Genomic DNA, 13,117 nt, shown 5'->3' with positions numbered 1-13,117 from the left:
TTACCATGTGAAATATCTCATATCTGTTTTTAAAAATAGTTATTAGGTGTTTGTTAATTTGCTCCCTGTCTTCCCCACTAGAATGTGGGTGCAGGAACTCCTGGGTTTTTTTTTTTTTTTCGTTGTTGTTTTATTTTTTTAGACAGAGTCGCTCTGTTGCCCAGGCTGGAGTGCAGTGGGGTGATCTTGGCTCACTATAATCTCTGCCTCCCGGGCTCAAGTGATTCTTCTGCGTTAGCCTCCCAAGTAGCTGGGATTACAGACGCCTGCCGCCATGCCCAGCTGATTTTTTATTTTTAGTAAAGACAGGGTTTCACCATGTTGGCCAGGCTGGTCTTGAACTCCTGACCTCAGGTCATCCGCCCGCCTCAGCCTCGCAAAGTGCTGGGAGTACAAGCCTGACGCACTGTGCCCAGCCTCCCAGCACTTTCAAGTGGCATGATTTGGACAATATGTTACGTGGTGACCCTCCTTATAGACCACATTGTATACTGGAAGAGACAGAAATCTATTACGTTGCTACAAAAGAAACTGGGTTTTGCCATTACTTTCAATGACAAAAACGGCAACTACCTTTGCACCAACAATATTAGAAAAACAGGTAAATTAGAAACTACAATTGTGGCAAATGCACAGAAGAAACGACGTGAGGAAAGCGAATAGGGGAGTCCGTCCTCCTCCAAGATACCAGACAGGCGATGTCATCCTGATGAGGTGACAGAAGAAACAGGAGGTGACAATTAGGAGAGGTAAAAGACGGGAGAGCGCATCCCAGGCTTGGGAGCAGCAAGGAGTGAAGGCTAAGTCAAGATTCTGCACTGTATTTTAAATATGTCCTTGTGAAATATCTCATATATGTTTTTTAAAAGTTAATCATCACCATCTGATTTTATCATTTTTAACACAACAAAGAACACGAATGGTTTTTGCTAATAGCAAGAAAACTGGAGTTTCACTTTTTTAATGTTTTAATTTTTTGTTGTTGTTGTTGTTTTGTTTTTTGAGACAGAGTCTCCTCTGTCATCCAGGCTGGAGTGCAATGGCTCAATCTCGGCTCACTGCAACCTCCGCCTCCCAGGTTCGAGCAGTTCTCCTCCCTCAGGCTCCCAAGTAGCTGGGATTACAGGCACGCACCACCACGCCAAGCTAATTTTCGTATTTTTAGTAGAGACAGTTTCACCATGTTGGCCAGGCTGGTCTTGAACTCCTGATCTCAAGTGATTCATCTGCCTCAGCCTCCCAAAGTGCTGAGATTACAGGTGTGTGAGCCACAGTGCCCAGCCAAGAAGGAGTTTTTTATCTGACTTAATTAATTACAGATTGGATCAGGGTAGCTAGTGAGTCTGATATTTAAAACCTTAATTTTCTAAAACATATAGGGAAGAAATCTAATTTCCTCCTATCAAACAAAAGTGCACAATATAGGATTAAAGGCAACATAATAATCACTCATTGAAGTTGCAGTAAATGCCCACAAGGCATGTTTCAATCTTATACCCACAAGATACAGAATAGGCCCAGCGCAGTATCTCATGTCTGTAATCTCAGAATTTTGGGAAGCCGAGGCAGGAGGATCACTTGAGCCCAGGAGTTTGAGGCTGCAGTAAGCTATGATGGTGCCACTGCACTCCAGCCTGAGCAACAAAGCAAAGCCTTGCCTCTAAAAAGAAATTTAAAATGAAAATAAATTGCCCAGGCTCGGTGGCTCACATCTGTAATCCCAGAACTTTGGGAGGCCGAGGTGGGTGGATCACAAGGTCAGGAGTTTGAGACCAACCTGGCCCACATGGTGAAACCCCAACTCTACTAAAAATACAAACATTAGCCAGGCATGGTGGCATATGCCTGTAATCCTAGCTACTCAGGAGGCTGAGGCAAGAGAATCACTTGAACCTGGGAGGCAGAGGTTGCAGTGAGCCAAGATCGTGCCACTGCACTGCAGCCTGGGGGACAGAGCAAGGCTCTGTCTCTGAAAAAAAATAAAAAATAAATTTAAAGAGCCGGGCGCAGCACTTTGTAATCCCAGCACGCCTGTAATCCCAGCACTTTGGGAGGCCGAGGCGGGCGGATCACGAGGTCAAGAGATTGAGACCATCCTGCCCATGGTGAAACCCCATGCCTACTAAAAAAAAAAATACAAAAATTAGCTGGGTGTGGTGGCACCTGCCTGTGGTCCCAGCTACTCGGGAGGCTGAGGCGGAAGAATCACTTGAACCCAGGCGGAGGTTGCAGTGAGCCGAGATTGCGCCAGTGCACTCCAGCCTGGCGACAGAGTAAGACTCCGTCTCAAAAAAAAAAAAAAAAAAAAAAGAATGAGGTAGGGGCTGGAATCTGCAGGCCAAGGAAGGGAGTAGAGGAGCCAGACAGGTCAGGTCTTACCTCAGCTTCTTTCCTCAAGGTCACCAGGATGCTGGGCAGGACCAGCTCACAGGGACAGGGCACGCAGGTACACACAAAACTTATGGATCACGTGAGCCGCTGCATCATCCACAACACAAAAGACGGTGTGCCATACAGACAGCAAGCTCACCCAACTGTTGGAGTCAGAGCAAGAGACTTGGGGCTACCCTGAACTTGGCAGCTGCATCCTGGGTGTTCGGCTTAACCACTTAGTCCACAGAGATGATCTTCAACTTTATTTAAAGTGTTTGTATTGTACGTAAAAATAAATAAGTAAATATGGCCAGGCATGGTGGCTCATGCCTGTAATCCCAGTACTTTGTGAGGCTGAGGTGGGCAGATCACCTGAAGTCAGGAGTTTGAGACCAACCTGGCCAATATCGTGAAATGCCATCTCTACTTTTTAAAAAAAACAGTAGCTGGGTGTGGTGATGCATGCCTGTAATCCCAGCTACTCAGGAAGCTAAGGCATGAAAATTGCTTGAATCCAAAAAGCAGAGGTTGCAGTGAGCGAAGATTGGGCCACTGTACTCCAGCCTGGCAACAGAGTGAAATGGTCTCAAAAAATAAGTAAATAAATTTTTTAAAGATACAGACAAAATAAAACTGTCACAAGGGAAGGATTCACTCCCTGGCTCATGTTTATATTCTTAGTGTCTTTAAGGAATCTGTCCCTCAAAAGAAGGAACGGACGAAAGGGAAAAAAAGAAAATACAAATATAAAAAGGAATCTGATGTGTAAATAATCCTGTCTTCTTACAAAAGGCTGGTTTGGTGTTTTGTCATCTCAAAGCTAAGGTACAAAGTTCCTGAATTGTTCCAGCTTCCTCTATTTACAACTTGTACGTGGTGTGTCTGAAGTCCCCAAGGGGGCAGAGAAGTCAAAGCATGTCCAAGAGCAGCAAGAAGGGGAGAGTGGCTGCAGGAGTCAGAAAGAGGCTCTTGGGAGTGAGCACAGTGAGGCTAGGATGGGGGCAGCCCACACTGTGGGCCATGGGGAGGAGCTTGGGCCTCATTCTAGGGATCATGAGATGCCACTGAAAAATGTGACTCACTTTTGAGGGTGACCTTCAGAAAAGACCTGAGCAGAGTTTTGGCCTCACAGAGGCCCAGAGTTCATGCAGGGAGGTCACTGAAGGAAGCAGGGCAAAATCCAGGTGAGAGGAGGCGATGGCTGGACCAGGGTGCAGAGACTGGAAGTAGATAGGTCTAATTCATCACAATGGCATGACTTGGTGGTAAATTGCATATCCATTCAATCATTCAGTAGCTATTTAGTGAGCCCCTACTATATGCTGGGCATTGTTTTGGGTGCTGGGTACAACAGAGGAAGGAACAGGAACCGGTCAAGGATCGTGCTCAAATTTATGGCTTTTGTAATGGGAAGATCGTGATACCATTCCCTTAGACGGGAACTCCTGAGAGAGTGCTGATGTAAAGAAGGAGGTCATGAGTCATTTTGCATTGGAGGTGCCGGTGGGACGGCCAAGTGGAGGCATCCAGTGGGCAGGTGGATTCAAAGATCCAGAACTCAGCTAAGCGCTCTGGACTAGAAACTAAAATACAGGAATCCTCTCCATTTAGACTACAGCTAAAGCCATTATGTAGATAAGGTTACTCAGCACAAAATGTATACTGTGAGGGTCCAGATGGAAAATTACTCTGAAAAAAAAGAGAGAGGGATAAAGACCAGCCAGAGAAGCAGAAGGAAAATCAAGGCAATCTTACATCACGAAAGGTAAAGGAAATAAGTATTTCAGGAAGGAAGTGCTTGACTGTGTCAACTGCTACCCAGTTGCCCAAGATCACGCAGCTAATAAGGGTCAGAATGGAAATTTAAAACCATATCACTTATATAATAAATGGCATTTGGCCAAACAGCCAGCCATCTGTAAACAGGCTCAGACCCCTACCTCACACCACACGCAAGTATACATTTTAGCCCAGGTAAAGATCTAAAAGTAAAACACAAAATAATTTTTAAATAGAAAACGTTTTACAATCTTAGTGTGGAAAGTCCCTCTTAAGGCAAGACAAGAAACGCAGAAACCATAAAAGAAAAATCTAGATTTTTAAAAACAGATTAGAAGGTTTGTAGCACATCTGCTAAGACATAGGGCTAATATCCCCCATATACAATAACTCAACAAGAAAATGATCAGAAGAGATGAACAGATGACTTGAAAATGGATGTTGATAGCCATAGACATGTAAAAAGATAATCACCTCTTAAATGTTCAAGGAAATGCAAATAAAGCAATAATGAGATCTTGTTCTTTGGATTAGTAAAACACTTAAAAACTGATCATATTGTAGAAAAAATAAATACTAAAATCTTTTTGGTATTGCATTTGCTAATTCCTATTAAAATTTTAAGTGTAGCTCTATTTCTTAATCCAGGCACTGGATACACAGATGGATTCACTTCATGAAAATTCATAAGCTCACTACTCTATTAAGTCTATCAACTCTGTTTTAAAAAAGTGTTTGTACACTTTTTATGTTACTCTTTAGTGTGTCTAAAAAAACCCAAAATACACAAAATGTACACACCTAAGAACTCAATCCCAATTATGGGATTCTTTTGTTCATTTTGTGAATAATAACAAAAAGGCAAACAACCTAATATTTTTTAATGGGCACTGGATATGAATAGGTAATTGACAAAAAATCACTTTGGGAGACCAAGGTGGGTGGATCAGCTGAGCTCAAGAGTACAAGACCAGTCTGGCCAACATGGTGAAATCTTGTCTCTACTACAAATACAAAAATTAGTTGGGTGTGGTGGCATGCCCCTGTAGTCCCAGCTACTTGGGAGGCTGAGGCAGGAGAATGGCTTTGAACCCTGGAGGTGGAGGTTGCAGTGAGCTGAGATTGCACCACTGCACTCCAGCCTGGGTGACAGAGTGAGACTTCATCTCAAAAAAAAAAAAAAAAAAAAATAGGTAATAACACCCATTTCTGGCATGAGGAGGCTCCAAAAATATGAATTATTGCTGGGTACCATGGCTCATGCCTGTAATTCCAGCACTTCAGGAGGCTGAGGCAGGTGGTTCACCTGAGGTCAGGAGTTCGAGACCATCCTGATCAACATGGTGAAACCCCATTTCTATTAAATACAAAAAATTAGCCTGGTGTGATGGCTCATGCCTGTAATCCCAGCTACTTGGGAGGCTGAGGCAGGAGAACTGCTTGAACCTGGGAGGTGGAGGTTACGGTGAGCCGAGATTGTGCCATTGTACTCCAGCTTGGGCAACAAGACTGAAAGAAAACTGTCTCAAAAAAAAAAAGAAAAGAAAAATATGAAGTATTACTAGCCTTTAGGGGAAAACAATCTAGTAATATTAATTAAATGTGTATGCTCTTTGACCTAATAACTCTGTGATTATAATTTACTTATAAATGCACCAGTGCATAGGGATGTGTGTCTGAAACTACTTTGTGTAGTGGGGTAAAAAAAACTGGAAAACCTTGAAAAACTAAAACATCCACAATGCTGAACCAATACTATGGCATCTTGTGCAACTATTATAAGAAATAAATTGGAATTTGATGTACTGCACTTGAGAGATGCCCATAAAATATTAGGCGACAAAAGGTAAATTGAGGCAGGTGGTTTAGAATTTTTTTTTAATGTCCTTATATAAGTTTGTAGGGAGGAGAATACGGTTTAGAACTCTGGAGGCAGAAAGCCTGTGTCCAAACCCTGGCTTCACCACCTCCTGTATGTGATCATCCCCCGCTCCAAGCCTCCGTTTCATCAACTGAAAAGGGGTTAATAATAACATGTATCTTGCAAGCTTATTGTGAGTATATGATAATTTCTGAAAAGTGCTACAGATGCCTAGTGCACAATTTGACAGCAGCATGAGGACAACGTACGTGAGAATGCAGAACACGGAGGATGAAAACACACCACACTGGTTGGCGCGGTAGCTCACCTGTGATCCCAGCACTCTGGGAGGCCAAGGCGGGTGGATCACCTGAGGTCAGGAGTATGAGACCAGCCAGGCCAATATGGTGAAACGCTGTCTCTACAAAAATACAAAAATCAGCTGGGCGTGGTGGCACACACCTGTAATTCTAGCTAGTTGGGAGGCTGAGGCAGGAGAATCACTTGAACATGGGAGGTGGAGCTTGCGGTGAGCCCAGATGGAGCCACTGCATTCCGGCCTGGGCAACAGAGGGAGACTCTGTCTCAAAAAAATATAAAAAGATAAAGAAAACATACCATACTGTTCCCAGGTGGCCTCAGGTGGGCAGAGCTGGAGGGGTGGGATACAGGTGACTAACATTTTGTATCAATTCAACTTCTTAAAGCATGTGTTACTTTTGTAATTTATTTATTTTTATTTCCTTGCCAGAGAGCAAATGAGAGATCCCTTTTGTAATTTTTTAAAGAGCCAGTAAAGTAGAAGGGGAAGAAGAGTGAACCAGGCAGTCTGCCCTGAACTCGCCACGAGCACTGGGAAGGCATAGGAAGGGGACCTGGGCAGGACAGAGGGCCCAGGAAAGCCTTCTGCACCAACAGGTGACCCGAACCCACTCTGGCCCTGGGCAAATGGCTGTTCCTCTCCAGACCTCAGATTCCCTCCTCTCCCTAACCCATGTACAAAGCATGTTTCTTCCTACCAAGAGCAGGATGGAGTTCCAGGCCCAGGGGTAGGGCTGTGGCATTCTGTGCCAGACACCTTCTAAGGGCTCTGCTTCTGCAACTCAACTAATCCCTCATCAACCCTCTGAGTTGGGTACTTTATATATCATCCCTACGGGAAGGTTAAATCACATGGAGAGTGGCCAGAAACGGTGGCTCATGCCTGTAATCCCAGCACCTTGGAAGGCCGTGGCGAGAGTATGGCTCAAGCTCAGGAGTTCAAGACCAATCATGGGGAACCTGGTAAGACCCCATCTCTCTCCATATATATATATAGTTCTATTATTACAAAAAATAGGCCGGGTGCAGTGGCTGACGCCTGTAATCCCAACAGTTTAGGAGGCCGAGACGGGTGCATTACCTGAGGTCAGGCGTTCGAGACCAGCCTGACCAACATGGTGAAACCCCGTCTCTACTAAAAACACAAAAATTAGCTGGGCATGGTGGTGGGTGCCTGTAATCCCAGCTACTCGGGAGGCTGAGGCAGGAGAATCCCTTGAACACAGGAGGAGGAAGTTGGGTTGCAGTGAGCCAAGATGACGATATTGCACTCCAGCCTGGGTGACAAGAGCAAAACTCCCTCTCAAAAGAAAAAAAAATAGTAAAATATTTATAAAAAATAAAATTAAAAATAGTTTTAAATACACATTTTTAAAAATCCTTTGCAGGCTCCCGCACACTTAGTGTCCAGGATTCACACGCAGGCAGTCTGGCTCTGGACGGGACTCCAGTGAGTCTGGTGTCTCAGCCCGTGACTGCCCTGCTCCCAACCTCAGTTTCCTCCACTGTGAAATGGGCTTCCAGATACTCAACTCTTGAGTTTGCTGCAAGGGTAAATGGCATCAGGCTTGGACCTGGGAGAAGGAAGTGTTTTTAAAATAGGCACCTTTGTTACCTCAATCCTTGCGGGGAGAAGATGTGCCAATGCCCTGGGGCCTCTGCAGTGTAAGTTCCTGTTGAGTTGTTCAATGTCCCACTGAGAGGAGAAAAGCAGGACCGGGATCCCGGCCCCAGGTCTTCCAGAAACGGCAGAGCGAAGTGCCCAGAGGCCTGTGCGTCCCTCCCTGCTGACCGAGGGGCCTTTTCATTGCCGTGGGCGCCACTCAGACCCCAACCCCAGTGCCTCCCGTCCTGGCCCTGCCAGAGAAGGAAGCCAAGTCTGGGGTCTGCTGGACCAGCGAGGAAGTACCAGCAGGGTGTGAAGCAAGACTCTCCGGGCCACTCCCGGAATCCCCCAGCAGATAAAGGCGGCCCCACCACTGCGCGCTCCTAGCAGTCCCCACGCCCCTGCCGCTATGTCCCGTCGTGGCGCGCTGCTCGCCTGGGCTCTCCTCAGCCTCCTTCGACTCGGGGAGGCTCAGAAGACAGAAGCCCCGGCCTGCTGCAGCCCCATAGTGCCACGGAGGGAGTGGGGGGCCCTGGGGTCAAAGTGCACCACGCCCCTGAGCCAGCCCGTGCGCTACGTGGTGGTGTCGCACACGGCGGGCAGCAGCTGCAACACCCCAGCCTCGTGCCAGCAGCAGGCCCAGAATGTGCAGTACTACCACATGAAGACACAGAATTGGTGCGACGTGGGCTACAAGTGAGTGCGGCGGGGAGGCACGGGCCGGACCGGGGACCCCAGAGGCAAAGGCGTGCAAGCCCCCGCCAGCGGGATCAGTGCTGGGGCCACCGGGCTGACACCCCGGGCAGCTTACTGAACCTCGCAGTTCTCGTTTCTCCCTTGGATCACCATGCGGGCCGGGACAGACATGGGGCAGGAGCGCACAGCACAAAGATGCCATGGGGAGGTGGGGAAAGGCTGAAATCCAAGCCCCGCTCCCCAGAGGAAGGGGCAGGCTTTGCCTAAAACACACCAACGTGTCCGCAACACCTTTTGAAGGCGCCCCTTCCTGATGCCTGGTGCCTGTTAGGAGGCAGAAAACCAGGCTGACTCAGTACAGAGCCAGGTTCCAGGGTCAGCTCAGCTTACTCTGGCTGAGGACTGAGGCAGGTCCCTCCCCAGATGGGGCAGGTCCTCCCAGCTTCAGCTTCCTCTTTGGCAAAGTCCAAGGGATTGCGCCCACCTGCTCCTTTAATGAACCAATACAGGCAAAGCACCTAGGACACTGCCTGGCACACAGGGGCTCACAAAGCCACGGGCTATTGCCTTTAGAGACCTACTATGCGCCAGGCAGCGTGCCAGATGTGCCATGGAGAACGGTGCCACTCTAGCCTCCCAAGGTTGAAAGATTCGCAGGGAGAAACAAGCCTAGGCCACAGGTGAATTCAGAGGGTGACAGAGGAGATGGATGAAAGGAACAAGGTGAGAGCGGGACCTCAGGCTGGGGCCAGACCCACACAGGACTCCTTGGAAGGGTGGGGCAAGGGAAGGCCTCCCGGAGAGCGGCTGCCTTGGCTCTGGGATGTGGGAGCCGAAGGAGGGGTGCAGGATGCAAAGCCAACGGGGCTGAGTGGGCAGGTCCCGTGGGAAGGACAAGGTGGCTGAACACAGCCGGAGGAACAGAATGAAATAAGGAAAGGGCGGGACCAGGCAGGGCCTTGTGGACCACAGTGAAAACTGTAGCTTTTACTGTGAGATGGGAGCCACGGGAGGCTTCCGTGCAGAGCAGGGACGCGGGCTGGTGTAAGTATAAGAGGCTCCCTCTGGCGGCCATGGGGAGAACAGACTCTAAAGGGTGCCTGCTGAAGCGCGTCCCAGCCACGCTTACCAGCTACCGCCTCCTTACAATTGGCTGCAATCCAGCCTGAGGGTTTCCAAGGAGAGGGAAGGTTTGAACCCTGCAGGCTCAGACCCAGGTAAGGATCAGAATCCCCTGCAGAGCTTACTGGAGGTATACATGGGTCCCCAGATCCCCAGGTCCCAGATAGACCCCACCGCGGTCACAGGCTCTCAGGACCTCCTGAGACTATGTCATGGAAAAAAAAACCAAAAACAAAAAAACAGACCCCACCCAAAGAAGTCTAGAGGTTTCCAAAGGTATTCCAAGCTCTTCCAAGAGTTTATCAAAGACTCCAAATTCAAGGTTTTGTTTCTAAGACTCAAGTGCTGGATTCTAAGCATTCCCATGAGGTCATGAAGAGCCAACCCTGGCTCTGCAGCCTCGGGCTACACCACCATAGAGAAGCAGCCTGAAGTCTGGCGCTCAGCTTTTAGGATTCAGAATCTGGTTCTAATGTTCTGAATCCCCTTTTCAGGTCATGTCACGTTCTCCCTCTGAGCCTCAGTTTCTTCGACCTTAAATGGGGCTTTTGACTGTGCCGGCTTGGCGATGGTGGCTGAGGTTTAAATGCATTCATGCAACAAATGACCAGGGAGAACCAAGCACCCCCCCACCCCTCCACTGCCATGCCAGGCACCAGGAATAAGGCACAGCCATAACCAGTCAGTCACAGCAGTCAGCATCCCCAAGGCCAGATTCTGGGAGCTGGCTTCCTAAGCGGCAGATTCAGGACTCAAGATTCTGAAATTCTGACATTCTGTGCATCATTAAGGACGCTGTGAGCACCAGGGCTGAGCTGGCACATACTGCAGCTCCAAGACACTGATGTTCTAGTTCATTCCCATGTGCCAAGTCAGATGTGTTCAATCAGATGTACTGAATGAATCAGCCTTAAGGATCATGCCAGGCTTGGAGACCTCCAAAAGGCAGTGCTGGGGCTCCAGGGTCGGTATCTTGTTGTGACACCAACTTTGAGTCTCTGATCCTGTCGCCCCAGTGGACCCGGGGGCAGGAGGCAGGCTGGGGCTGGGGCAAGAGCAGAGTTCTGAGATGAAGGGGGCTCTGAGGAGCTTGTACAAATCATATCGCTTTCTGAGTCTCAGCTCTCTCAGCTTAAGATGAGGATGGTAACAGTCCCTGCCTCAGAGGACAGTCCTGCAAGGATTCAGCAAAATGAGGCTTCCAGAAATCCCCTAGGGAGGCAGGAGGGAGCAAGGCACAAGATCACATGGGTGGGGACCTCGGAGGCCTGGGTGAAAAGCCCAGCTGTGCCCCTGACGGGCTGTGACGCGGGGCAGGTGATTCTATCGCTCTGATCCTGTCTATATAAAATGGGGGAGCTGGCGACTCACAGGGTTGCAGTGAGGATGGAGAAAAGGCTGCATGCAGAGCTGTGCTTGGCGCATGCCAGGGGCCCAATATATGATCACAGTCATTGTTACCAGTCGTGGAAAATTAAGGGAAGAGAAGGATGCTGGGGAAATTGTGTGTCCCAGGTCAGGAACAGAGGTAAGGTGAGTGGAGGAAAGGGCAGGAGTCCCTCTCGGGAAGCCCCCCTCATTAATCAAGCCCCCCACCTCCCCGTGCAGCTTCCTGATTGGAGAAGACGGGCTCGTGTATGAGGGCCGTGGCTGGGGCTTCAAGGGAGACCACTCGAGTCACCTCTGGAACGCCATGTCCATCGGCATCACCTTCATGGGCAACTACATGGGTGAGTAACTGTCCAGCCAGTTGGGATGGGGGCTCACGTGGGGCCTGAGGAGGGCAGGGACATGGTGGCCAGTGGCTGGCAGGCTCCACCACCTACAAGCTCCATGACCTTGGGCAATTTTCTGAGCCTCGTTTCCACCATTGGAAAATGGGGGTCATTTCCAACCACAGGGTGGGGGTGAGAATTAGCTGATTGACACAAAAATCCTTCCACCAGCTAGGCGCAGTGGCTCACACATGTAATCTCAGCACTTTGGGAGGCCGAGACGGGCGAATCATGAGGTCAGGAGATTGAAACCATCCTGGCCAATATGGTGAAACCCCATCTCTACTAAAAATACCAAAATTAGCCAGGCGTGGTGGCAGGTGCCTGTAGTCCCAGCTACTGAGGAGGCTGAGGCAGGAGAGTCACTTGAACCTGGGAGGCAGAGGTTGTAGTGAGCCGAGATCACACCACGGCACTCCAGCCTGGTGACAAACCAAGACTCCATATATATATATATATATAAAATCCTTCCGCCAGGCCACAGTCCCTAAGAAGCACTTGATTGATGTTAGCTATTGTTGTGGGCGGGAGCCAGAGGTCTGGTGACAGGGGAATGAGAGAATACGCCATCGTCACTATGACCGCCAAGGCTTGCTAACGGCTTCTTCTGTGCCAGGTACCATTTTGTGGATTTTATGTAAAAGTAATTCCTCTTACCCTCCCACAGCCCTGTGGGTAGGTGCCATTATTCTTTCCTCTCATGGATGAGGAAACTGAGGCACAGAGTGAAGTCCAGCTCCGAGGAAACATCAAACCCATTACCCTACACTACCACTGCCCTTCGGGGAAGCCCCGGCCTCACTCCTGCCTCTGCCTCCCCCAGATCGGGTACCCCCAGCCCGGGCCCTCCGGGCAGCCCAGAGTCTACTGGCCTGCGGCGTGGCTCAGAGAGCCCTGAACTCCAAATATGAGGTCAAAGGGCACCGGGATGTGCAGCGGACGCTCTCTCCAGGCGACCAGCTCTACAACATCATCCAGAACTGGCCACACTACCGCGCCACCTGAGGCCCTGCTGGGCGGCACCCCATTCCTCTCCTCCCACGGCCAAAACCCCACTGCCACCTCCTCCAATAAAGGTGCAGCTGCAGCTCAAAACGTATTCCCGGGCAGGTCTCACCACGCACTTCCCTCCTTCTCTCCCTCCCACCCCCTCACTCCCAGCACTCTCCTTGCTGGTGCTCCAAACCCAGAGGCCCCGGCCCTGAACCAAGACCCCGGAGATCCCAGCTCGAGAGTAACATCACAGCTCAGAACCCAGAGGTCTCAGGTCAGAGCCCAGGAATCAGCACCACGGCGGCCTGGATGTCACAGTAGCAGCTGGGGGTCCTCCCGGGCAGTGAACCATGCTGCAAGATACTCCCTTCCCAGCACACAGCCAAAGACATCCTGCACAGAACCTCTGCTTGGACTCCTTTGGGGATGGGCTACTCACTCCTCCCCCAAGGTCTGCCCTTGCACTATTTAGAGAGTATGCCAGCTTTTCCTGGGCCTAAGTTCCAATCTGCCTCTGAGGCACAGACACCCAGTTCCCAGTTATACCCCGCAATTTCTCTTCCTCTACATTTCTCCCCACTCCACCCTCAC

The 13,117-nt window shown here is 49.4% G+C and overlaps 1 protein-coding gene across 1 annotated transcript; it reads left to right on the top strand.

The window, feature by feature from the left end:
- The first annotated feature begins 8,325 nt into the window (after positions 1-8,325).
- Positions 8,326-12,624, top strand: PGLYRP1 (peptidoglycan recognition protein 1). The gene is made up of 3 exons (XM_002762297.4): positions 8,326-8,636; positions 11,367-11,488; positions 12,357-12,624. The coding sequence occupies exons 1-3, from the start codon at positions 8,350-8,352 to the stop codon at positions 12,536-12,538; spliced, it is 591 nt and encodes a 196-aa protein (XP_002762343.1). The 5' UTR covers positions 8,326-8,349; the 3' UTR covers positions 12,539-12,624.
- The last annotated feature ends 493 nt before the right edge of the window (positions 12,625-13,117 follow it).

Source organism: Callithrix jacchus, chromosome 22, assembly GCF_049354715.1.
Source record: "Callithrix jacchus isolate 240 chromosome 22, calJac240_pri, whole genome shotgun sequence".
NCBI classification, from domain to species: Eukaryota; Metazoa; Chordata; class Mammalia; order Primates; family Cebidae; genus Callithrix; species Callithrix jacchus.
Note: the sequence above shows the minus strand (reverse complement) of the source record. Positions and strands in the feature narration are given on the sequence as shown.